At 41.9% G+C, this 27,755-nt stretch overlaps 2 protein-coding genes across 5 annotated transcripts in view; one reads left to right on the plus strand and one right to left on the minus strand.

Moving 5' to 3' along the window:
- The window catches only part of LOC126853381 (uncharacterized), a 372,343-nt gene that overhangs the window by 280,045 nt on the left and 64,543 nt on the right, over positions 1–27,755 (minus strand). The gene's annotated exons all lie outside the window — the stretch shown is intronic.
- LOC126853358 (epithelial discoidin domain-containing receptor 1-like) overlaps positions 1–27,755 on the plus strand; it is a 127,796-nt gene that overhangs the window by 44,697 nt on the left and 55,344 nt on the right. Inside the window, exons 2-3 of the mRNA XM_050599010.1 lie at positions 16,868–17,049; positions 20,902–21,007. Coding sequence (XP_050454967.1) covers positions 16,947–17,049; positions 20,902–21,007 — 209 coding nt within the window. The 5' untranslated portion in view covers positions 16,868–16,946. The remainder of the gene's footprint in view (positions 1–16,867; positions 17,050–20,901; positions 21,008–27,755) is intronic.

The raw sequence follows: 27,755 nt of genomic DNA on the forward strand, positions 1-27,755 counted from the left end.
CAAAGCTTCGGGCAGCGCAAACGAACCCCTAACTTCAGCCGTCTACTCACCCCTCTCTTCGGCGAAACTTTCGTCTCGGCATAATTCTGTGCCGAGCGCTTCGGTGTCCTCGCAGAAGTACGTACTACTAATTAATCCTTTTAACAGCGCTTAAATTTAATTAATCTCAAAGTTATGTGGTCGATCTCAGTCGCAGGAAACCGTTCTTCGCGTTCCACCCCTCGCTTTTTGCCCGGTATAATTCGCCCTCTGGAAATCGTATACATTAACTGAGCTTTGGAAATCCGATTTGATAGTCTCCGCTCCCTCTTTCGTGCATTCCCCCTTTTCCTTCATCGCGGTCTTTCCGTCCTCTCTCTCTCTCGCTATTCCCGAAACACATTTCTCTTTCACGACTTATCAACGTCATCTCCTACGATATGTGTCTCGCGACGCTAATTTTTCCACTGACGTTTACACGATTCTCTTGAAACTACATACACTGGCACGTGAAGTCTTTGAAACGGAGGAAGAATTCCTGCGCATCTCTCCGAACAATTATCCGGCTCCCTCTCTCTCTCTCTCTCTCTCTCTCTTTGTAGTCGCTTTCTCTTATTATTTCCTATCCTATTCAGTCGATACGCAATATAAATACAAAGTTTCCCTTTTTTCCTCATTTTTTTTTAGCGCATCTCCTCAGAAACGCGAAGTCGAGAGATTTGTTTTATTGGCAAATAACTTGATTGCACCGCGGAGGGCTCCGAGTGAATAATAACGCGTTGCGGTGGAAAAGAGTACCGGTTAGCGAAAGGTAGTCCTCCCGAGTTTTCTCGCAATAAAATCTCGGTCGAGATCTACATCGCGCGCAATAAGTTGTTTATTTAATAAAGCGCGAAAGACCGATGACAATATTTCGGAAAGTAATTACCGCATAACTTCCTCTCGCCTCTTGCCTCTCCCCTCCCCTCCCCTTCCTCTCCGCGATAACCGTGGGACGGAAAGTTAAACAAACTGTCTGAACTCCTCGAAGAATGGGAGAAGAGAGGAGAGGGGAAGGAAAGCGTCTTACACGGAGGTGAGAGGAGGGAAGGGGGGAGGGGGGGAGAGGGGGAGGATAGTCGTCGTCGATTGATCGACCGTATGCCGCAAAGCTTATCCGACCGCGGCATACTCGCTTTGTATATCCTTGGCGCGGTCTATGATCCGGACCGAAGGGAAAATTTACGGTCTCCGCACTTCCTGCTCCCCCCCCCACCGAAACCAGAAACAACCGACCGACCGCCCCCGTCCTCCATCCCCCTCTCCCTTTCCTCCTCCCCTCGTCCACGGCTACGGTTGTTCTCTCTCCGGCATTATCGATGCCGGGGTCCCGTTAAGTTTCGGAGGAAACGCTGCGCACGAGCCGATAGGGGATAATCAATCTCGAAACGGAACGTCTCCCCGGAGAGGTCGCGGGGTTGGCTCGACGGGGCCGCGCGCCGGCTCTAACCGGCGTGTGTTTGGATTCGCGTGCTAATTTGCTCTAACCTAATGAGAGACCGGCTTGCACAAACTCTTCCCCGGTTTATTCGACCGTATACACCGGACCGCGTATACACACGTAGGCGTGTGTACTGAACCATGGGCGTAGCCGCCGGATATCCGAGTCTTGCGGAAACAATCGTCTCGCGAGATCGCAATTGATTACGACCAAAATTGCGGAAAGTATTATTTAACACGACGCTATAAAAAAAACTGCTTCTTATCTTATCGTAGAAAGCGATTGCCGAGTTGTCGCACAAATTTAGCTAATTTCAATGCGAAATATATTTCTAGTGTGAAACTGCGTATAATCGAGCGTATTTTGATTTTATACAATATCCCGACCATATATAAACCGTGTGGACATAATATTCACGAATGCAAATTTGGTCTAGGTAAACTGGCCTTATGGCATATTAGCCTTACGGCGGTATGCTAGGGTCAACCTGAACCTAACGAACAAATTTTTGGCTATAGCGGGCAAATGTAATTGTCAAATATATATTCAAAGGCTTCGCAATTATATGTCATTTAGCATATATTATGTAAACATTATATTATAATATACCAATATTACTTGCATAATTGACTAACAAATATATGCGGTATTTCGGTAAATATTTATCTACAATGAATTGATATTTATATCATTACCATTTGCAGAGTAAACTGATAAATTCTATCTAATTGTAAAAATATTAATTAATATTTGCAAATTTAATGCATTCGAACAGAAGATATGCATTTGCTATTACTATAAAAGATGTATAACGTAATTTGCTTAATGCAAGTAATATCTTTAATTCACAGTGAAAATTGAATGTTTTAGGCGACAGATACAAAATGAAAGAATCGTTAGCTAGACGAGACGACTCCAAATCGATACGCGTTACCTTGGCCGTAATCATATTATTTACATGACGACGTTTGTGTGCTCGAGCCGATACCCGCGAGGCAAATGTTAGCGCAACAATTAAATCGCCGGAAAAAGAACGAACGGAAGGCAAGGCGACGCGACACTGCATGGCGGCCCTTTTCCCCTTCGTGAATGCGACTGTGGCTGCTCCATAGACGCGAGGCGTCATTATGCGGAAGCCCGAATGAATCGTGACAAAAGGAGGGGACGGGGACGAGGAAACGGGCAAATGTTTTCGAGTAGTCCCACTTGCGCGATCCCATTGTCATTTAACACGGACGCGACGCGCTGACGCCCGGCGCGGCGAGCGAGAAGGGACGAATAAGGGAAAGCATTGTTGAAGTTCCGCCAAATGCCATTCCCTCTCTGGAACTGTGCACGCGCACCAACTTGATGTTCAATCTCTCTTAGCTCTTGGGGTCTTGATTATCGATATGCTCCGCGAATTACATTCGGGAGGGGGAAGCGCTAGGTATGTCATCGATAAGATTCTTTTCATTCCTCCGATACGCGAAGATCGATCGAATTTTTCTTGAAAGTGACTGATACGAAATGAAGACGAAAAAAAGACAGAAGGAAAAGAGAAGGCTCTTGAGAATCAATGTTTTTTCATCAAAGAAAAACATGATTTCCTTGCCGTTTTTCAAACTGCTCTTTATTATTTAATTAATTTTGACTGATTAGCTTATTTGAAACTTGATCAAATTTTCTAATTATGAAAAATTGTTGTTTTTATAAAACATGGTGGAAATTTATATTTAATATAGGTACCGTGCAGAGTAGTTTTTAAATCTGCAGACGAAAGATCATTATACACATTGCAGCGCGAGCTTGATGAGTGGCGCGAGTTAAATGAAAATTTGTTTATGTGCATACCGTTGATAATAAACCTGCATTTTGCTAACCGTCACACACATCTGAAATAGTCATTTTTTCTATTTTTCATTGCGATCATTTCGCGCGTCGCACGACATTTGTATGTAAAAAAAAAACACCGCGAGAGTCTGACGCGTATAAATCGAGACGCATGATCGCTCCCGTCGAGTTTTCTCGAGAATCTCGTTTCCTATTCAGAGCGATCTGCGAAACTCGGTCAATGGCAGGATCCTCGGTCTCAATAGCAGTCTCTCTCTCTCATACCGTATCTCTCTTTCCCATCTCGTCTCTCTCCAGCGATTATATGTGCAGCTGAATAACTCGTGGTCATTAGGCAAGCGATCCTTTTTACAAAGAATGTGCCGGTGTGTGACATTGTGACAAAACTCGCCACCTCCTTGTAGCCGGCTTCCTCTGTCCCTCTCTGAATAACATCGCCATCGCTTATCCGCCACGCTTACAACGGTAATGAGCGCCATTTCGGTAATGAGGTCGCACGCCATTGAAAATCGCGAAGCAGCCGTCGCAGAAACACTAAGCGAGAATCGTGAACCCGCTGGAGGAGGAAGTCCGTAAAAGTTAATGAACGGAGAAATAACCGTTTCGAGAGAGAAATCCTGGATCTATTCCCGCCGAGCGCATCCCTTATCACCCTTCCCCTCCCCTCCTCACCCACCCCTCCACTCTCTCGGAAGAAATGACCTCGGTAGAAGCTGCCTGGTCGACTTTTCAACGGCATAGATTCGCTCTAGCCGACTGGAACGATAGCCGGGTAGAATCCTCACGTTTTCCCGGACTTTAAAAACGGATGTTGAACGCGCGACCGTGTATAAACCTGATTTTCGATTTGGTCCTGCCCTATTTCCCGATTCCACCCATCCCGACCGCTTACTTCATCAATTTCACGTTTCTCACCCTTTCCTGCCCCGCGATTATCCTCGGATGAGGGAACCGAGCGCGTGTCGGAGAATGGAACATCCATCACGGGCATGAAAGAGACCATTGTCGAAATCAAAATGATTGTCAGCCGATAAATGAGACGATCAATTAGTATTATAACTGAAGCAGGCGAAAGCATGCTAAGATCCGTAGCTTTTCAACCCGATAAAAAAATCCACGAAATATGTTTGACAAGCAATTATGAATCTCTAATAATTCTTGTGAAAAAAGTCCACTTACAGCAGTTTCCTTTCTCACGATGATTATACGATAAATTGTTAAGTATAAATTTTATCTTAACCGTATTTTTTATTCCCGAAATTTATATTTTCAAATATTTTGATCGTAATAATGAATAATCCTAAACATTCATGAACTTTTATTGACAGACACAGAAAATTTTATCAAAATTCTTATCTCTGGATTTGCATTCTACCTCCGTCATCTCTTTTTTCTACGAATAAACGACTGCCGGTTCCGCGAGCGAGTTTTAACTACTAGAATTACAGTCAGAGTTACGAACCGTCTGTGAAACGATGTCGACGAGGTCGAGAAAATTCTCCGGGATCGACAGCCGTCGGAATCGCTGATCGCGGCGGCGTGAAACTGATTTTCGATTTCACCTAGGCATTCGACCTGCTTTCTTATGATCGTTTCGCTTCCGGTAGCTGCGCTGTAAAATCAGAGCTGAGCTGAGAATAAAACCGAGAAGAGATTTCTCGAATTCTATCTTACACTACGGAATTTTGAGAGGAAATAACCATGCCGGAAAAACAATACCCTAGACGGATCCCTTTTATTTTTCCATCCTCCTCCCTCCTTGGCATCGATTGTTCGCTAGCTCGATCGACTTTTCGCCGAGTCGCAGATACGATCTGACCGACTGGGACGATATCGTCGGATCGGAAATTCCTAAGTTCGACGCCAACGAAATACTGGACAAAACTGCGGCAAAACTCATTCCCGACCACGACTGACCTACTTTACCGTTTCTCTGCTATTTTTGTTATCGTTCTGCGTTTCGTTTTCGTTTTGATCGAAGGGAAACGACGCTCGCGAGCGGAGAAAACTTTGGAATCGGAAATTACCTCGACGCGAACAACACACGAAAACGTTGGCAATAATCGATACGGAATAGAAGCCCGTATATACCCTTGCCAGAATTTACCTTCGTAAACTCGCAGCATGCATGATGCATAAACCGATAACGATTTCAAATCAAAACTAATTGGAGCAGCTCGGGCTCGGTTCCCCCCGCCAACGAATAACGAATTTAAGACAGTTACAGGATCCGTTTAAATTAACATACCGTTAACATACGAGTCGATTAGATTTCCAGCGCGCAAATCTCATAAATGTGTGTACCGCACGTTCTAACGTACTTATCCTATTCGTTTACATGCATAAATAATATTTCCGCGGGGTTATCTCGCAGATCGCTGATCTCGATGGATACCATCGAACCTTTCAAGACGTGAATTAATTGCGAGCTAGTGACTCGACGTTTCAACTTCCTGCGAGGATGCAAATTTATTACCTCGTTGCAAGGTGAATATTTCCTGATTGTTTTGCACTCTACCTTATATTACGGGAAAAAATGTGTAATATTAAAAATCTCGTGAATAATTTTAATAATTTTTCTACATATTGCTTTTCTTTTATATTAAATTGTAAATTATTATCACTCTTACTTATTTACTATTTAGTAAATTTAAATAATTTCATGTGCAAATACACAAATAAATAAATAAGTATATATATATATATATATATATATATATATATATATATATATATATATATATATATACATGTATATGTATGCATATAAATTTAGATATAAAATTCAAAGTCTGTAAATTATTGTAATTTGTAAGGAATTCATATAACTCAATTTACGACATTTTAAACGATCCTCTAATTTTATCGGCATCGCACATAAAGACGAGAAGTCAGCGCGCGGCAGATACGTCATCTCATCTTTGCCTTAGAGTCTATCGACGCGGCATGAAAATAAAAAAAAGAGTGTAGAAGAAGCGGAAGAAGTGACGACCGGGCAGGGAAAAGGAAAGAGAGGACACAAAACGACACAGAGAGACAGATGTGATAAATGGTAATTGCGCAAAAGCACCGCGGCGGATACACGAATAACACCCGTTCCTCATTAGAGGCTTGTTAGGGCACTACGGGCGTATAGTGATGGAATGTGAGGAGAGAAACGGAGGCGTGCACAGAAGTCGGAGTGTTCGCGGAGGCGCCTCTCGCCTCCTTCTGGCCGACACGCTTTATCTACTATTCTGTCTACCGAACGTGCGTTTCTTTTTTTAGACCAGCTGCTTCGAGAGAACACCAGCACGGGCAAACGTCAAGCTCACGAGGCTTAATAGCTTTGATTCGCATCACTTGTCGTGCCTCCGCGCAATTTCTCATTCGTAATATGAGAAAAATATTTCGATGACAAATTATATATCGACAGAAATATTGACCTCTAATGATTGGCAGCCGCTTGCAATACAACGATAGTCTTGAAAGAGTTCTTAACATTGCAATTCAAAGAAGCATAAAAAAAATTTGAGCCATTATATGCGACAATGAATGACTATTACTTATATATATATATATATAAACGTCTTGCACAAAATATTTTAATTTTGTCGATATTAATTATAAAGAGAATTTATGGACAACCTTTGTTTAAAATAATTCCAATTTTTGATACTTGAATTTCTCATTACGCTCATACCGAGATTAAAAATAATTGTACAAATCCATATGTACGACATAATTATATCATTTCTCTAATTTCAAGCAAGATAAATGTGGATAATTATAATCTGATAATTAAAATTATTTCATTGTATCTTTTGTCCCTCTGTTAGCAATAAATGTTAAATTTTGATAATAATCCGACAAACGCGTCGGCTTTTCTAAAGATAAACTTAATTCCACGAACTGTTTGAGAGGATCCTTTAGACATCGAGTTGCGCTCCAACCACTCGACGGTACTTTGTTCGTGTATTTGCTTGTACACGGTGACGTTTAAACAAGTGTTTTAGCCAAGGGTACGTCGAGGACGCGCGAGAGGATTCTGTGGATGCGCGGAAATATTAAGACGCGACGGCGACATGAAAAGCGGAGTTTAAGAACCGCGAGAGCCTTCGGTTTAAGTTTAACCCCCTACCCCCTCCTCCTCCGCTGTTTCTTCTTCTCTTTGAGACGTCGGTTCTCGTTTCGACTTTGCCAGCGCCGCGGTCTTTCACTTTGTTACTTTTGCGCGAATGAGACATCGCGCGCGTTAACCCCTTTTCTCGCATTACGCCCGATAAAATTTCTCCCACGTTTCGTCGTCACTCTCACTTTTCAAGCCCCGTCGTACAAGTGCAAAGACATCACAAGACAGGGATATAAAAGTCGTGACAGATTTCTTTCTATATAATTTCAATTATCTTACAAAAGACACGCCATTTTATCTTGGTCTTAAAAAGATACTCTAATAACAGTCCCTAACTGCCTCTAAGAACGCACAAAAACTGCAAAAGGCACAATCTTAGCCAAGCCCTTATAATACTCCTTTTCTCTGCTTTGTGCACTTTATCTTCCTTCCTCTCTCTACCTTGTTCTTCTTTTATTTCCCGTGCTACTCTTTTACTAGGAGAAGTCAGAGACCGCTTTGATTTTATTGCTTCTCGCTTGTCCGACATCACTCAACTGGCTCCTCTAAAAGGCGTTTGAAGATAACAGGCTGTTCCCGTGAAATACTACGAAAGCTATAAGGACGTCTATAAAACAAACGCCAATACTTGCACGCACGCGCTTGCTGGCCTTTTGATTAATGGTTTAAATTTGTTAACGAGCTCTGTTAAAGGATTATTCATTGTGAGCATTGGCTTTTAATGAGCCATGGCGATAAAATCTCAACGATTGAATAACAAAAGCTTGCCAAAAGCGATCTAGAAATTATTATACGATTATTACGATACGGTTGATAGAAATGGCGCAGCACATAGGATAGACGAAATAGGATTCGAGGGTTGCAGTTTATGCATGTAAATCGCCCCCCGGTCTGAGTCGCTGCTTGTTGTTCTTTGCTGCGCTCGGACGCATCGGCGTTTTACGTTCACTGTATTTTATTGCAAAAGGTAGCGATACGTGTACATACAGATATGGATTCGTATACAGAGTGCCTCGGATTTATCGCTCTGCTTTTGATAATAGATATCAGAAAATCAAGTAAAAAAAATGATGGTTTTATTTTATCAAAAAAAAAAAAATCGATAGATATTATATGATGAGTAAGTAAAGATTAGCTTTTAACGCCAGCGAGAATAAGCAACGAAATTTTATTCTGCTGAAAACCTCGCGCGAGTGAATTTTAATTCAATATCATTATTCCATGACGCAAAAACTCGCTTTACATTTTTTAACATTTTAATAATTAATAGCAGTAGTAATAAATTAACGTTCGTATATTTTAAAGCTTCCTCTATTTAATAATTCAGCATTTCGGTAACTCTTTTAAATATTATGTCGTCGAAAAATTTCACATTTTTATTAAGCAGAATTCGACATGCTAAACTTTTCAAAAAACAACTAGATAAAAATGTAGCGACAGTTCTAGAACACTCTATATGTGCATAGATGCATAAGCGGCGCATCCATATATGTGCATCGATTCGGTTTTCCGCCCGCCTTTGTGTCCCCCGCGGCGCATCGATTCGCGGTGTATGCACTTTTCGGCTCACCCCGTTCATCGAAAATCCATTTATTTGCATTACGTTCGTTTTTGTAAATAATAACGAAATAGATAGGTGTGCGTGTACGTACGCGAATATTCTTCCTATCTCTCTGTACACAGAATGTCTCAAACTACCAGCAAATATTTTTAACGTTTTTTTTTGTTTTTTTTTTTTTAGAATAATTGGAGATGGGTTCTTTATAATAACGGAAACAAAAACTTTATTTATTTTTGCGGAATAATAGTTTCCATTTTGTTTCGTACTGGCGAATTATTTATCTCGATAACAATGTTTTTCACGTAAGAGTAAACGAGAGCAGTCTCGCATGCATAATCCTCATTTAGACGATCGTTTTCCACCTGCTCGTCATTATCTCGCACGTTCATCTCACAATGATAAATCACGTGAACGACCAATAAGTACTGCCATATATATCTGTAAATACAAAGGAGAGACGTGTATCGAAACGAGAGTATCGCTCTACAAAGTATCCAGCCGGTTAATATATCGACGATCCATAGAAACGTGATTAATTAAACACAATTGTGTACACGTAACTCGTACGTTGAGAAATGTACCGACTGATTGACGGTAACAGAATTATCGGCTTTTAGGCGTCTCTTAACGCGCGACATTGAAAAATGTTGGCTATTAACTCTAGCAACATATTTTTTGCATCGTATATTACGATAGCGATAGGGGGAAAGTAGCGATCGCGCGCGAAATCCATTAACGTAACTTACATTATATTAACAAAAGAGAGAGAAAATATTGAATCCCGAAATACTCGCATAGAGTTGTAAATGCGTTTTCGCAATAATAACTATTTTTTTCATAATTTGAATTATCCCCAGAATAAACATCATGATATAATTTTCAGTTACATACACACATTGAAGTACTCTCCCTTGATATTATTAGGATTAGGGACGTGAAAGGGCAGAACATGAAAAACGATATTGTAGGCGCATACGTGTTGTAGCTGTAACGCGCGTTATGGAGTGGAAGCGAATTATATTAATTTGAATAAACGTCAATTTGTTTACTAATCGTGCATGAAAGCGAGCACGCAGTTGGCGTCTGTTAACATAGTATGTACATATAACGCAACTACGCGATATTGCGTTTCACGATTGAATTTTGTAACAGGATGTAATAATTGGAGCGTTTCCGCGTTCGCGTATTAATGTTCGTGTATTAAACACTCGCGTTCTAAATATTTGAGGGAAATTATCTGGGGCAGCTTAATTAAACGCGCGACGAACGATGGTAAAGATCGCACCAGGAATGCGGGCCAGAGCGCGTAATTCACAGCGGGCGTATAGGTAATTACATTTGGAAATGTCCCAACTGCGATTGTACCTCGCTTTTGTGTCCGGCTTTTCACTATGTCAGCCGAATGACTCAGCGCGCGTTTCTTGGACAACGTGTGTATAGGGAAGACTAACGACTCGTTTAAGCGCGAGATTAGAGGGCCAAGATGAACAAATGTCATATTGCTCGGCGCAGTCCTATTGTTATGCAAATGCACTTTCTTTATACCGATGATCGATCGCTCAAATATCATCGGTGACAGACGCATTTGGTAGCAGAAGAAATGCATCGCGCACTTGGCCCGATTTAATTACGAGGTCGATTAAGCCACTGAGAAATCTGTGACAGGCGCGCCGTCCAGGGTGGATAGGCTCCTCTTTGACGCGACGATACCTAAATAAGCATCGCGTAACAAGAATGTGTAATATCCTCGCGTCGACACGAGGTGTCTAGACGGAGACAAACGCGCGCTATTCGGTCCGAGAAAATATTGACCCTCTCCGCGTGCGTACTTTTTACAAGTACGGTTATATCATCCGGCAAGACGCGACCAATCCTTTCCTCTTACCTACAATAATGGACTTTAATGGCAGCCCCCCTAGCACGTCTAAACAGTCCTCTCGAGTGTTTGCGCGCGCCTTTCCTTTTCAACCCGGTAATCCGAGGGTCAAATAAAATCGTTTACGAGCACAATGAGGAACGGACCTGCCTCCTTCATTCCGTCAAGAAAGTGTACTCGGCTTAAGTGCTGATTATGATCCGACTCGAACTATAAAGGTGCTGGATCATCCCACGCCATTGTTCTCCGCTACACGATCGGACACGATCATGAGTGGCGTGTGACGGGAATGAGTCTATGCCTGATGGATCTCGATTTTTCAAAAAATTTGGACTACGCAATGCGAATACGCTAAATTGTTATGAAAAATTATTCCGAGGAAATTATTATGTCCGAAGAAATATTATATTTGCCAAATGCGTGAAAACTCGTCATAAAATTATAACATTATTATATTATTATTAAAAATATCATGTCGAAAAAAAATTGAAATCTAGATATGAGAATTCTCTTTTATATAAGTTATATGTATTGTGTGTACTATATCAAAAAAAAAAATATCTCATAGAATTTCGTAGCCAACTTTTGACATATATGTCTGTGACCGTGAAACACAATGCACAAAAAGAACGCGCTACACAGACAATCGAGAGATTTATTGGACTTTATTATTTTTTATAAACAAAAATCTCTCGAGGGTCAGTAAAGGTAAAAAGAAACATTCTAGAACGACGAAATATCACGGTGAACACCATGACGAGTCTTCTCTCCGACCAACATCTTCGAGCTCTTTCCTGGGAGTACTCGAGGGACATTGAGTGGTCCCACGTTAGAACAACTATGTCACACAAATCAAAGCCATGAATATCCACTCTTAACCACAGTGATCAGACGCTTGACCATTGTACTTTTCACCGCATTTTTTCGAGAAATGTATCTGTTTAAATTACCGGGATATCTTCTTAAGAATACTTGATATAATTTTTATCAGACATTTAGAAAGAGTAAGAAAAAAATATATTGTAACTACATATAAAATAATTTATAAAAATGACGAGAAAGGGAAAAAGAGGGAGAAAAGAATTAAAATATATATCATAGAGAGAAGTCTCGTTTACACATTAACAACACAAATATTATTATCTTGTAGCGCAAAAAACATTCTCGTAATATATTAGGCATTGTAATATCTAACAGTTGGGATATCATCTTGACGCAGCCAAAATGCCTCACCGCGTCTTCTTAGTCTGGTTGCGCGATCAGTAAAATCTTCCTTTCGTCAGCATTGTTACGGAAAATCAGCGTGCATTTTTCACGAGTCAACGGACAATAGAAAGGGAATGCCGGGGCATCCGACGCTACCTCCCATTGTGATTTTTCCATCCGTCCGTTTCTTTCGCGAGACTTCGTCCATTTGTTCGCGGGATCGAAGTTTGCGGCTGTTTCGCACAGCTATCGCGCCCGAAATGCTACAGGTACCGCTGTTCTGATAAATGGAAAGTCGACCGGCCACTACATACAGCGCCATAAATCTAGACGTCGTGTGATAGACGATCCTCGAATAAAGCCCTCTATAATTCCGGGTTATCTTATCCGCGACGTCTGTCGATGAGAGGAGAGATGAACACATAGAAAAGATTTCTTGCACTTTAGTTCCTCACTGAGTAACTAAATTCAGCAAAAGAAATGGAACGGAATTAAATATCCCACACGACAAATTTATATCTCTCTAAACGCGCATCTTGTTTGTTATAAATGAAATAAAAATTATATTATGTTTTCAAAAAATTAATAAGGCACAAATTTTTACCATTAAATCTCATAAGCAACGATAAATTTTTCTGTAGAAATTGAATGATTATTAGGCAAATTATATAAATAAGAGTTTATCTCTCGATATAAATGGCTTAATAAAATTTAATTATATAACGCATAACATAACCGTGAGAGAAATATAAAATGCAACAATTGTATTTGCGCATAAATTCTATTGTTTCTGATCTGCTGATAGAGCTAAGAATACGCGAAATCCTAACCAGAATGGATCTGAATCATCGAGACGTGACTTTGAACACGATACGAGGATCATGGCTGAGATCAATTCGTAAATTTTACTTTTGGCATAGTATGCCATCTTTCCAGATTCAGTTTTCATATTTGATACATAAAAAACAAAAATTATATGGCGAATGTCCAGAGATCTCGTAAGTAAATCAATTATATAGTTTTATAAATGTATGTAAAATAATAAGTATCATTTCGAAATTATGAGAAAATAAAAAAAAGAAGCAAACAGATTTCCACAAAATAGGAAATAAATTAATATATCAATTCACCGATTAATCTTATTCGTCGTCATTAATACCGTACACTATTAATGTATAATATTATAGATAAAAAAAAAGATTCGATGTTTTCAGTCCGGCTTTAGTCAAGCAAATAGCCGCCTAACAGGATCGTCTCGTTGTAATCTTTCCATTCATCTCACTCGATGACAACGATGATCCCACGAGATACAAACAGTCTCCCGGAATCCGAAAGAGGCGACATTTTTTTTTCTCTCGACGAGAGAGAGAGAGAGAGAAACCGAAGGGAGATACACGCCGGTTCCGTGATTTCACGAGCGTGTCTGTCTCGCCCACGCCTTACAAACGGTCGCGTTCGAAAACAAATCTTCCCTTTCCCGAACGCTTTACAGATAATTAACTGACATTAACGTTCCATTCGTCGGGCGTGGTTACGTTCGCGGTTAGCTCGTATTTCTGGACGAGAGTCGGTGCATATGTGTTTTTACGACCGATAAGGATCGCTTTTCCAGCGAGATATTCCCCGTGTATGTACCTCGTGTTCTCCGCTATCCCGGTCTCGTCCTGGACAACGACTCGACCGTCAGAGCGGATTACTGAATTCATTGGCTTCGTTTTGTACGGATGACTTCGCCTCCACGTCGCCGACATCGTTTCTCCTTGGCTTCCGCGCAATTAAGGTCAACTCGACGATTTGTCGAGAGCGATTTCTTTCGGAGCTCGCATACAGGAAAAAGAGCAAATATGTCTCGTAAAACCAACATATGTTATTTGATAATATAATAACATTACGTGCTAACTTTTCTCTGTTCTCGTATTATATATGATATTATTTTTGTACGTAGATGGTAATTAAATAATATACTTACTATTCATAGCGTCTTAACGCGTAGTATTAAATTATGCCAAAAATATCTTATAATATTAGTCTTCGATAAAAACCAGCTGACAACCAGCTTATAAATAATATTAAATTAATTACGTATAAAAATTATACCAAACATTCAGAAACTCTTAATTACATTTATCGGAAACTCGCTTATGTGAGACATCTCTATTACGGCGTCTCGTATCGATATCATTTAGAAATAAAAGAAATGAGATCAAATCATATAAGCGAAATAAAATCGATAGGTAAATAGATACAGAAGCTCGCGGATGGTGAGTCACGGCCACCCTCGCGATGCGTGTGGTGCGTATGCGCGATCGGAAATCTGTAAGCGATATCGCCAATAAAATATACATGTACACACTCGCGCAGCTTTGTGTGTAGAAGTGCCGCGCTACATTCCACGTGGCGTTCCCTACACAAACGTCTCGCGTGTATTAATTTGCATAAACTCATTCTTATGCAAACGAAGAGATTCGACGTTGAACTAGGATATCACGCAAGCCTCCGTGGCTTACATCGCGGCTTAAACGAGCTCCTATACATGCGCACGCGTGCAGGCTGTTTCGCGCGCAAGCTGCTGGTGTGGGTATAGATAAATATGGTATAGATATATAAAGTTGTGTATGCATACACACACTTGTGCGTGTATCGTAAACGATACCGATCGTAAACGGAATCTCCTTCGCCGCGCGTCAACGGCATAATAATTGCGAAATCCTCTCGTTTCCCTCGTGGTAGACGACACTGGCCGGCCAATCCAAAAGGACGTCGACGACGAGAAAAGTGGTACCTGCCTGCCTGCTCAAACGATCGCGCGATAATCTGTCCCCTCTGTAGTCTGCGAGATGAAAAGAAAACAATCGATGAATAATTTTGTGGCCGCCAGAGTGCTTACCGCGCGTCCTGGGAATTGATTTCGACGGAGAACATCGCGGGCGTTAAGTCCCTCATGAATACAATGAGGAGATAAAGCTTTTATGGCGACTCGACGTATAAACAATACTGTTTTTCCGATAATTTTTAATTTAATACCTCATGCTTAGGAAGATTAAATGTTTACGCGAGAAACGGAGCATTTCGTTGTAGCAACGATATTTTGCTAATCAACAAACTTCTCTCTCTCTCTCTCTCTCTCTCTCTCTCTCTCTCTCTCTCCCGCTCTTATTGTACATCGTTTCATTTAAGTAAACATCAGTTACAACCATCACGCGGTCTTCCAGAAATTTGCTATATATATCATACGCTTTATTTAAATCTTGTTATCAATTTTTTAAAAATATTCTCTTCGTTAAATAGATTATTTTAATCTGAATAATATATTTTCATTGTTCATATATTAATATTAGATAAACATTTCTATATATGTAAGATAAGGAAAAAAAAAATTATTCTTCTAAAATAATTAAAAAAATATTTCTCTGACATGATTTAATTATCATCTTCGTAACAGAATGGTTAATCTCCATGCGCGAAAAATACACGAACGCGATTCATTTACTTCATAAATATTCAATCATTCGATTATGGAAAATAAACCTACTGATATGATCGTCGTTCATATGTTGGTTCGAAAGTCAGCAAGCGCAATGCATCATGCCACTCGTTTCAAATAAGACCTACAATAAGCGTCCTACGACCGAACAGCTGTGAAGGATTTTGCAAGTGGAGAGGCGCGCTCTCGATGCTCTTACCGGTTTCTTCCTACGACAGGAGAGAGAAACGAGAAGGCGCGCGCCGTAGAAGAGATTTTACACCGTCGCGTCGCGACTATAAGCTGCGGCATGTATCTTTAATGCGGAGCACGCGAGGCCTACGACCGAACGACTTCTTACTACCGTTCTCGCCATTACTTATTCACCGTCGGCGCAATTACTAGCGAATACTCCATCAAACTTGAGACACCTTCCTCACCGAGAGAGATGGAGAGAGAGAGCCGCGAGTTACGATCGTCGTTTACACATCTGACGTGTACCCAAGCGTAACAAAGTAGGAGAAACGCATTATCGGCTGATAGGCTCGTAAGCCAATAAGAAGTTATTATCGCATGACTCTCGATCCGACTTCTAGAAGCCTTTCAAGCTCGATCTTCGATCGTGAAATATTCTCGAATTATAAAAATCATCTGCCTGTTCGAGCATGTTTACGTATAGCTAACACGCGCCGCATTCTCGTGTCATTCCTGGAAGGTGCATGACATGCGTCGCAGAAAGTCTAATTCCGTCTGCAATTCCTACAGAAAGGAAACGATTCCACGTGCCATGAATAATCGACATAAAACTATACTTATTCTTAGATCTACGTGACATTATAATGATTCGTGTATTATTCTCTACAGAACTTTGATTTAATTAAAAAAGTCAGAAAGGAATAGGGCTAATGACTTTTTATATTCAATATATCCTTCTTTTTGTTTTTACTTGATTTAATAAATAGAAAAGATTTTTTAAATAGAAGAATAATTTACCTAAGATAGATTCGATATATATAATAATAATATTTAAAAGTTTTCATACAAAAAGAAAAATAATTATATAATGCCAAGAATATTTTTACAACAAAATTTTTAAAAGAAATATTTTTGCATTGTGACCGTGTCACTTTTGAACAACAAATTAAAATTTTCAAATATACGCCACCCTAGTCGCGAGAATGTCCTCGACATTCAGGGTGACATTCACCCGCGATAACTACGCGCATCATTTCTCTACCAAGGCGAGCTCATTTTCTGGAAGCAGTCAACAAAACGACCCGCTTTGTCGGTGCGTCTTCCAAGCTCGGCAATTGTCAAGCATGAAATAACGCGATTGCGCTCTTCATTTTTTGTTTCAGGTTGAGGAGGCAGAAATGGCACGGCGGGAATCTCGGTGAGGAAAGGGCGAGGGTGAAGCCCTCGCAGGAAACGGGAGCTATGGTGAAAAGCTTGGATTTCCTCGCCAGAAGGGCGCCACCTGCCGTCCACCTTTTCATCGTTTTGCTCGCGCTCGCCCCCGCTTACCATGGCGTGGACCTCTGTAAGTAGCTCCTAAGCTCTAATCCGCATGCCGCTTATAGTACCCCCGCTTTGCTTCGCGTCGCTGAAACTTTGCGGCTATAGCTCTTTGGCCCGCGCGCGCACACAAGTTGTTTCGTTTATAAGTTATTAACGACGCGGAGGTTGCGCGACCATCCTCCCTCCCTCCCTCCCTCCCTCCCTCCCTTTGCAGAACTTACGCCGCCGCAGTCGACGAACTTTCGATCCGGGATCGGCTTTGACCGTGGTCATTAAGGTATCTTGTATATCTGAAGACGCTGCGTCTTATCATTCGCGCGCGCCTATATTTAGCGATGTCTCGTGAGTTTTCGAGTAGGCGGAGTCTGAATATTTTCATCTCGATAAGAAATTATTATTGTATTTAAATGTATACTTAATAATATATCCTTCATTATGGAAAAAATTTTTGTTGAATAACAAAAAATTAATATTCAACAATATCATTGTCGTATTTGCTTTTATTTAATATTGTTATCTTTTATTTCCGAAAAATTCGAATCGTAATATTTGATAAGTGTTAATGTAATTTTTAATTAATATCATAATCGGCTTAAATATATATATATACGCTTTCGTGAAAAGGACAGCTTTATAAATCAACGAGATTACCTCTCACATAAAGAAAATCTCTCTTCCGAGACGGTGTAGAGTACCCCATCTTATCGTATTAATAATAAGTAATCGCCCTGTTCCGCGAAGCCTTGTTCGTGAGAAACAACTTAATAGAAATAGATTTCCGGGCACAGAAGAGAAATCGTATCGTAGCCGCGATAAAGGAACGCTTAATAATTGCACCCTTCCACAAACATCCTCAGCGATTTTCTCCCTTTTCTCGTAATTTATCTGCGCTCCAATAGTTGGGAAATAATCGATGATGTTTTTCTCGCGTCCTATTTAACTGTCTTTTACCGGACATCCTCCATACGAGATATCTTGCCGTCAGACGTTTCAAGGATTAAATGGGGGAGAAATCGGCGTCTCGCGCCGGAGAGTGTCGCATTTATAGGAATCCTTATTCACGATCGATTTACGAGCGCGATATCTTACGGTGACTCGTTAGACCGGACGCGACGACAAAGGAAACGGATTCCGTCGCGAAACGGTCGAACTTTATCAAGGGTGGAGGGTCGTGAGAATTCCGCCGGGGGTGGGCGATATATACGTATATCGGTTGGACCTTCATTAATAATAATAGCTCGCCATGCTGGCCCACCACGAATCTCGATCGGATCTCTTCCTCTCCCTTTGTTGGCACGACTTTCCTACCATCGATTCGAATCGCTCTCTCCCTCGCGCGCTGCTCTCTCCCGCTGGATTCAAAGACATATATTAGCGACGGAATCGCGATGTACCGGGCTGACCTTCATTAATAATAATAGCGAGCCCGTGCGTCGCGTCGGTCCGGCAGTCTCGTCGCGATCATCTCGAACTCGCCTCTTCGCGTTCTCGCTCGGAGCACGGCGACACGATTTTCCCGCCCTATCGCACACCGCGGAATCCGAAGACATATATTAGCGACGGACATCGCGATATATCGGGAGGAGCCCTTCATTAATAATAACAACCAGTCGGCGCGAGAGCCGATCGGCATTACCTCCCTCTGTCGACTCGACTTTTCTACCGTCGATTCTAATCAGCGCGCGCGCGCAAATCCACCGTGCAAGTCGGATGTACATATATTAGAGCACCGGAATCGCGATATAACAAGGAGGGAGGATTCTCCGTTAATAATAGCGCCGATTAATCCGGTCGACCGGTTTCCGATGCGCCGCATAGACGCGCTACTTTCCGTATCCGTCGATTACGATCGCGCCGCTCGAAATCGAAGTCGCGGCGAACCATTAACGGCACATTGTACTTCCCGCGATATATACTCCTTCGGATCTCTGCTTCCGTTATCGTTTCCGATTATCTCCACGCGGGGTTGCTCGAGAAATGACGAAGGTCCGCGCTAAATGATTCCGATTGCAAACTCGCACGCGGAACTTAATCAAAACGATTCGCACGAATGTGCGTCGTGTGCTGCAAATTGCGAGCTTTTTTTATTCTTAAGCGGCCTCCACGACCCTTCCTTCTCCCTCCCCCTCCCCCCCTCACGATGTTTCCACCGCTCTTGCAGAGATTCCGTTCGGCAATAAAGTACGTTGGATTAAAACGTAAGACCAAAATACACATTTCACTTCGCTCGGCGCCGCCGGGCGCGGAATTACGAGGGGAGTTGATAGGGAGGGAAAAGACGGGGGGAGAGAGTGGTATCGTCGGAAGAACACTGCAAACTTTCGCCGGTATTAATGGCCACCTACATGCCCGTGTTCTGTTGGTTGGCTTAGCACGGATTCCTTCCGTTATGCTTGCCAGACACAAAGCTGCATCGTCCTCCCCCTCCCCACCGCCTACAGCGGACCGCGCTACATCTGCACTCGATATCCGGGCATTAGGCATTATCGTTGTCGGTCGGGGATATGCACTGCATGTACGTACATACGTCGTCGGACCCGCCCAAAGCTACTTGAAATTTTAACCCGTTTCCGTGCCGCGTAATGGTATCATTACCTTGGCGTGTAAACCGTAATCGATGCCGCGCTGCATCATGCACATGGGACTCAAGCTCCGGGCGTTTACGGCTCCCCGACCGATCGGGTCTCGTCGTGCCCGAATTAGTTACGCTTCGATATGCGCTCCTTTGTCGAATTACGAGGCCTGACGATAACTGTGTACGGTACACGTGTATCGTCTATGAATTTACCAGCTTTGACACAATACGCGCGACGGAGCATCCGGTCCGTTAGAGTGAACGGACGATACGCTCTGTGTTTCCGAGACAAAGGGCCGATAACGCGTGGGCGGTTAATGGTGACTTGAAAAAAAAAAAGAAAAAAACGCGAAATGTATTTTCTATCGTCCCTAATGATACCGCCGTGACGCGGACGATATGAATGCGAACACACTACGTCATACTTTGTTCGAACTTTATTGCACATCGGATGGATCGCGGGAACGCCTCTCGAAAATGCGCGGGTCGGAGAGATCGGAATAATGTATGCAAAGTAGACGGTATCGTTTCTTCGATGGCCCTTAACCCTGTCATTGGGCGGTTTGGTTTCTGCTCGAAGTAGATACGCGGAGAGAGAGAGAGGATTAACCGATCGCGAACGCGCGGGGAGATATTCATTTCGGATATTAAATCTCTTCGGAAAGATAAAGCGTTTTATGACCATCATTAATGAGCAGCCGCAAGAGTCTGTAAAGTCAAACGCGCGCGCGACCTCACCTAAAAACTGCCGTCAATTTATTACGATCGGCGTAAAAAAAAAAAAACTCGCGCTCTTATTCGTCGCACCGATTTTCACTACTCCATCACGTTATCGACGTTATTTTTCCTCGTCGTCCGCGAGAACAGGCAGCAATACACGATCGACGTTAATATGCACAAAGTCGTAATAAATATTTCGCTGGGCTATCTCGCGGGAAGATATCCCGTACAACCGGCAGTTGGTGTAGTCGATCCTGCAAGGCAGCTGTGTTCATCTATGAAACAATTAGATCGGTTCAAGAGATATGGAAACGTTGAGGCGACCCACTGCCTCCCTCCGCTCCTCCCCCCCCCTCCCCCCGTCTCACCAAACCGTAACTTCCACCCGCACGACACGAGCGACTGTACACGCGCACGTAAACCAGCTCTCTATCACGCGGATCCATCTCGGTTAGCTGATTATTTAGCCGTTTATGATCCGGCCGACGTCGGATGCACGTCGATGCTCGTGGATCTACAGGAGGCGAGTATAAATTCAAAACTGGCTAACCTCGACGACGCCGCGTTTGTTTGTTGCAGCCCAATGCATCGCGCCGCTCGGCATGGAGTCCGGGGCGATCCCGGACGCGGATATCAACGCCAGTTCCAGCTTCGACACCGGAAACGTCGGTCCCCACCTGGCACGGTAAGCGACAGTTTTTCATTTCGGGGATAGCCTGCCGGGGCCGCCATCGATCACTCGTATCTACCGGCGCCTTCTGTTGCGCTCGATGCACCCGCGATCTGGCTGCTGTAACGCGTCCGATATCGTAGAACGTGCGTAGGGATGCGTACCAAAAAAAAAAAATCCTAGCCGCGTCTTTTGCACGCGTAACGCGTAAATCAGACTCGAAATGCAATATGTATTCATAAAGACGATAAAAAACTTTCACTTTTCTCGCGTCGTTTTTATTATCGTAAAGTAAATTCGAGCACCGCTCTCCGCTCTTGGTTTTAACCTCCGTTTAAAAAGCAAAGCGGTTGATTTTTTGCGTTGACAAGGTAAATATATCGTTTCGTGGAAGGGCTAATTGTAACGCCTCTGCGCGCGCGCATGAATATCAAAAGCTCTCGCAAAACTGCCGGCTGTGCTCGTTATCGTACATAAAATCCGGAATATCAGGTTTATAAGTCTATGGCGAAAGACGTTATTACACGCGAACAAAGAGAGCAACGCGGCCGCGAACGTAATTATTTCTGATCTAACGGGTGTAGCTTTAATGCCCGCTTATATGCGCGAAGACACCAACAACTAACGGAGATTAGTCGGCGTCTCTTATCGTCGCCGTGAAATGAAAAAGTTACAACACCGACGACGGTGGCCGCGCGAGAGAAAGAGAAAGCTTATGAAATCTAATTATATAAATTAACGCCTATCCCCGCGGGAATATAAATTCTCGCAGCAACAACGTATAATTAAGTAATCCGCGTACCTTTCGGATAGCTATCGTTTCTCGTTTGGCACTTGCTCGCGCGAAATGAATATTTATAGAGCTGTTAAACCGATCGTCGATTTTCTCCCCCCCCCCTTCCCAGCGAGCGCCGGTTTGTTCTTCGGTTTAAAAACAAATTTATTTTTAATCGCGCGGCTGACGAAAATTATTCGACGCAAATTTATGGTCGATCGGGGATTTGCCGGCCGTTGCGTTCTGTTTTGCGTTAATAATTTCTACGTCATTATTGGATACGCTTCGCGTGCTGTTTACGCTCGCAATTATTTATAATAACGACAACACTGTGTGATAGCTGCCGAAAACTTAAAAATCTCCCCCTCGTTCTACATTTCCGAAAAGATTAATATTTTAGTACGAGCTTTATTACGAATACATGCATTTAACGTAACTTTTTGCTTTATACCGAGTTAATATACGATTAAGTACGACGGTAGAATTAATTCCATTTGAAATTAATTTCCACCTGCATTTCGCCTCTACATTTTGTCTCGCTATTTCGCCTCATTCGTACTCCTTCCACAGCTCGCAAATATTCGCAAAATAGCTGTAGCGCAAAACAGAGATCGCCTTCAACGGACATGCCTCACAGGAGTCTCTCGTCCTCTAATGCAATTATCACAAAAGGACCTTTGACGTATCATACCTATTCTAAAAAGAGTATTACACCTGGCTGCAGTGGTAAAAGGGTTGGTCGTGTAACGCCTCTCGTAGCTGCGCCGGTACAACGCATGAATACGAGATGCAACTGGCAGGGCGTACGTGGCTCCAAACTAGTTCCTAAACCCCCGTTCTTCCTCCTCTCTCCCTCGCTTTCTCGATTTCTCGTCCGTCTCTCCCTCTCGCGTTTAGATATTAATGCGTGGGGCCCCCGGTATTCGCCGGCGGTTTGCAGTGCACAGGCGGCGGGTTTATACGAATATTCCATCCCACGGGACGCGTATCCTGGTCCGGCAGGCCGCGGTTGTAGAGAACCGAACCGGGTGCGCGCGCGAGGCACCACCAGGTTCTCGTGGTATATACATGGAGCCGTTAGTCGACGGCCCCGCGGGCTCTCCGATATTAATACATTCCATTACCGCAGAGAATGACCGGCTGAATGGGCCTCCGAGTCTTGATGAGGTCCGCTGCGGATCCCCATACTACGGAGATTCTCCTCCGGCCGTGCACGTCACCATCTAATTTAATACAGGCCGACCTCGGGCGCGCGAGGTGCCGCGGACGTTTACAACTGCTCTTCCTCTCTCTCTCTCTCTCTCTCTCTCTCTCTCTCTCTCTCTCTCTCTCTCTCTCTCTCTTCTTTGTGTTGTTCCACGTAAAAAAAGAGAGGAAAAAAAGGAGAGAGAATTACCCCGCCATTTTCTTCGGAATTTCGTGAGATGATAGGCCGACGAATATTTTGCCCCCGATACGAATTACCACGGTTACGGCGCATTTTTCTTTCTCGCTTTCACCACCGGGCGTCGAGGACGTGCGCTCGGGGAAAAAGATAGAGGAGAGAAAAAAAAAAAAAGAATAAAAAACGTGAAGCCGGATGTTTCGCGAGCTCTCACGGACTCTCGTTGTACTGAAAACGTCCGTCGTCGCGAATTAAAACAACGCGTTTGGAGATGCGCGTCGGTTACACGAGAAAAATACCTCGGAATGAAAACACTCGGAATATAAAATACACAAGTTGTTCATAATTTGAATATTGCATTAAGGTTGTGACGCGGCTCTCTTGCGCGGAAATATGTTAAAGGACAGATTTCAATTTATTGCGCAATTTATAGCGCGATGATCAATTTGGCGCTTCCAAAAAAAAAATCTCTTTCGCGAGAGAGAACAAAAAGGTTTCTGACATATGGAAGAAAGATTCGTTTTCCTCGAATACACGACTTTGTTGATTTCAATCGAAATTGAAAATCTGATTTACACCACCGTTAGCTGCGATAAATCATCCGTGAATGGAAGAATAAATAGTTTTCGCGGAACGCGTATCCGACGAGAGCTAATGGAGCGCGTCTTTTCCAATTATCGAGTGAAAAATTTTTGACGTACAATCGGCGCGAAAAAGCACAACATTGCATTTTGTACCGCACACGCTCCTTTCACGAATCGCGCAGCTGCAAGTTCTTTCGCACGTTTCCGCCATTTCTTTTCTTCGCCTATTCCGTTCAACGGCATTTCTAGAATGGGTGCAATTAAGACGCCAAGCAGAGAGAGGAACATAGAACGGGCGCGATAGCAGTGCTCGGAGAAAATTGGACTTTGGCTTGAGAAATCACGAGGCGACTTTCGTCGCGTAGTTTTTTGTGTTTAGAACGAAAGTATAGTACGCGTTTTAATTTATCTGCCGCACAAAAACTGATTATACGTGCTAATTACATCGATGCATATTATTAAGCTCGCGAATTTATTTTCAACGGGAGAACGGAATATTTAATTGTTATTATTTGCGTTGTAAATGTGTTAATATTATTAAACTTTTGAACGGTAATCGATGGTTGTTTTCGCGCATGTGCTTTCACCGCATACACTCAACACACAGCTGGAAACATGATACAAATCATTTTCCTAAATAGAGGAACGGCAGGAAACTGCACGATACAAGATATTTACTTCGGAAAGAACGCGCCGGCGTCGAGTTAGCGAATTTTTACAGGCTCGCGTAATAGCTCTTACTTAGGGAGAGTCATTACTTGATATACTATAATTTAGAAAAGCACAGAGATAAGACGGTGGTTATAAAAGAGGCGCAGGCAGGCGCGCCGTTTATATTGCGGCCGACTTTTGCGCGTCAAGCGATATCAAAGTGGATTCCATTTTCGAACTTACTCCTTCTCAACATCGAGTCGAAACTTGAGAGAATGATTGGAATAGAGACGCCTGGAGCATCGCAGACAAAGAGCTGTCCAAAAATAGCCTCGGATCTAGCTGATGTTTCACGAATGTGCCAGTAAAATGATGTGTCTGATATTTATTTCCTCTTCAAAACGGGCGTAACTAATACACGCTTGAAACAATTTTAATTGAAAACAATTAATTATTTTATTACACAAATCTATTAGTTGTAATAGACAAATTAATATCTAAAAATATTGAAAAAGACAAAAATATTGATATATTTTTTCTGCCCACTAGTCTATTTAAAGTAACATTTCCAATGTGTACATTACACAAAATATCCTTTTTTATTATATTTATCTAAATATCTTTTTTTATTAAATTTAATAAAAATTATAAATACAACTAAAATATTTTTTTTATAAAGAGAATAATTGAATGTGACTTTAAATATATCCGGCTTAATGATATTTAGTCCTACAATATTTACACTATAGAATAGAATATTTTACAATCCGTAGAAATGACAGCAGCAATAACGGACAGCAAGTATTAGTAAAGATTCGATTGGCAAATTGCTGGGATCGTCTTTTTGATAATATTTTTGCGCAAAAAGTATAACTCGCTCATCTTACATCGGCTAGCGAAAATACAACAATCGTCGAGTTTATTATCGCTAGCCGATGTAATTAATTCGATTTAACTTAAATATATACATATATACTCGTATATAGATATTATCAACAAAAGAGGCCGAACATACCTCGACGACAGAGAAGTGTTTCGCTATTTACTCGCGTCCGTGGAGAATTAGCTTGGAAACTTTGCGATTAGATATTCGCGAATAATATTCAAAATTATCGCTTTATAAAAGCAGAATTTTTGAGACGAATTTAACGAGCAGAAATCGAAAAAATATTATTAAGATGAATGCAAAGCAGCATACGTCTAAGGAATAATTTCGCTCGGCGGATTCGTCCCCGACCAACGAACCGATATTCTCTCTCGACCTGAATATTTAATTTCACGAATAAAATTGTTCTAAGAGTACGCGAAATATCCAATTAAAATATTTTAATGTAATTAGTAGTGCATGAAGAATCCCTTCATAATTAACTATGTGTCGAAGATTATTAGCCTTCGTCGTGCCATATGTATTAAGTTGAAAAATAACTTTTCACATTTCTCCGCGATGATCATTCAATCCGTAACGATAACGCGCGATAAAAATTCCGCTGCGTGACAGATTCAATTTTCCCGTAACCGACAACATTGTCGTCGAAACCGTAATAACGGCGAGTCTTTTTTTTTTCACTACGAAATTAAATTTTGACCGCGTTTGACGGGACGGGTGCTATTGTCGTACGAAATTGCGCGCGAATCATTTTCCATCTTTTTCAATCGATCGTCGTGCTCCGCCATTCGCCGCCGGCGCGACGAGATGTCCGTCAATCTTTCCGATCCCGATGGTTTGCATTATGCAGACGGCGCGTTAACGCGCGCGGATAGCGAGCAGTCCTGCTGTCACGTGCCCGTTAATTCCGGCGAATGCGGAGAATCGGTGGCAAGGCGGTTGACGCGATGGAAAATTTAAGTTTGCCACGCCGCCCTTCTCTCGCCTCGCTCGATTTAATGCCGTCCGTCCGTGTCGGTCGTGCGGAGCGGATGACATGGAGTCTTCGGTGGTTCGGCGTCGTGTCCCATCGTCGGAGGAACGATTATACCGGATCGTCTTTTTTTGGGGAACGCACGGGGACCACACACCTCGATTCTTCCTCTTGCCTCGCGACCACTCTTGGAAAGTTATTATAAATAGAACTACTTGCGAAAGAGCGCCGGTATTTTGAACATCAGCGCGGATTTTTGACGAAGTAAAAGAAATATTATGCGAAGTGAGATATTGTGTTTTTGTGAAAGCAAATTCGCGTTTGCATACATTTACATTTATTACAATTTAGTTTAAATAGCGAAACTTTGTAATTTGGCGGTGGAGTTTTTATTAAAAAATCATATTCTTGCCGAAACATTTATTGTGAAATAAAACATATTTATTTTGATAAAGTTCTTATTCTTATAATCTTTCTCATAATGTTTCTCTATAATTATAATCAACAAGTTGCAAAAAATTATCCATTTCTGTATAAAATACAGCGATATAACAGCAGTATATAATTATTTTATAATGCAAACTCATTTGTTTATTTTCCTTAATGATATGCATCATTATCAAGTAACATCGTATAATATTATATTCAACATCGTTGAATATATTTTCGTTTTAAACGTTCGTTCCCGTTAAACTCGCGATGTTTGATCTCAATCCGATCGCTAATATAATCGATATGGCGCTAGAATAAAAATTAAAATTCCACCAATAAATTTTTATATCAATAATATTGATATCCATATTAAAAAGTCGGGAAAAATATTTTTCTTTTACATATTTATCGAAAACATTCATTACAAGTAGTTCCATAAAGAAAACTTTTTCTGAAAAATCGCATCTATTATAACTATAACTTTTTTAGATCGTTCAAAGTTTTTCCTACAAAAATTTTAATGGAAAATTATATTTGCCTGTTGTATTGTTAAGAATCTCTGTAAACGTGCTTGTTAAAAATTTATATATTGAAATACATTGACATTTGTGTAGTTTTATTTTCTCGAAAGGATAGACAGCTTCGTAGAACTTGCGACTTGACATTGCGACTCACCTTCAGCTAATCAGCTGGTACGAGCCGGTTGTTAACGATAAAGAGGTGCACTTCCGCACTACGCAGGTTGTAAATCTCGCGAAAGCAGCCACAGCTATTATAATACATATATAACGACGAGCAGGTAGTCGCGTTATCATGCTCGGCTAGTGACGAAAGCAAGGCACGATTATTAACACCTTATGCATCAGCTGCGACGCAATTCCTGCGAGCATCGTAAACAGCTCTATTTATATTCTTCATTATCGAGAAAGATTATTATAATCATCACGCACACATGTTTCATTATAATTTGTATCTCATTTAATAGCAGTAAAAAAGGACTCTCGCATAAACAGGATCGTTTCTTCATCGGCGTAATGTCGCGAATTGTTGTCTTTCTCGCACGTTATCGAAATACGTT

The sequence above is a fragment of the Cataglyphis hispanica genome, chromosome 12 (genome assembly GCF_021464435.1).
Source record: "Cataglyphis hispanica isolate Lineage 1 chromosome 12, ULB_Chis1_1.0, whole genome shotgun sequence".
Lineage (NCBI taxonomy): Eukaryota > Metazoa > Arthropoda > Insecta > Hymenoptera > Formicidae > Cataglyphis > Cataglyphis hispanica.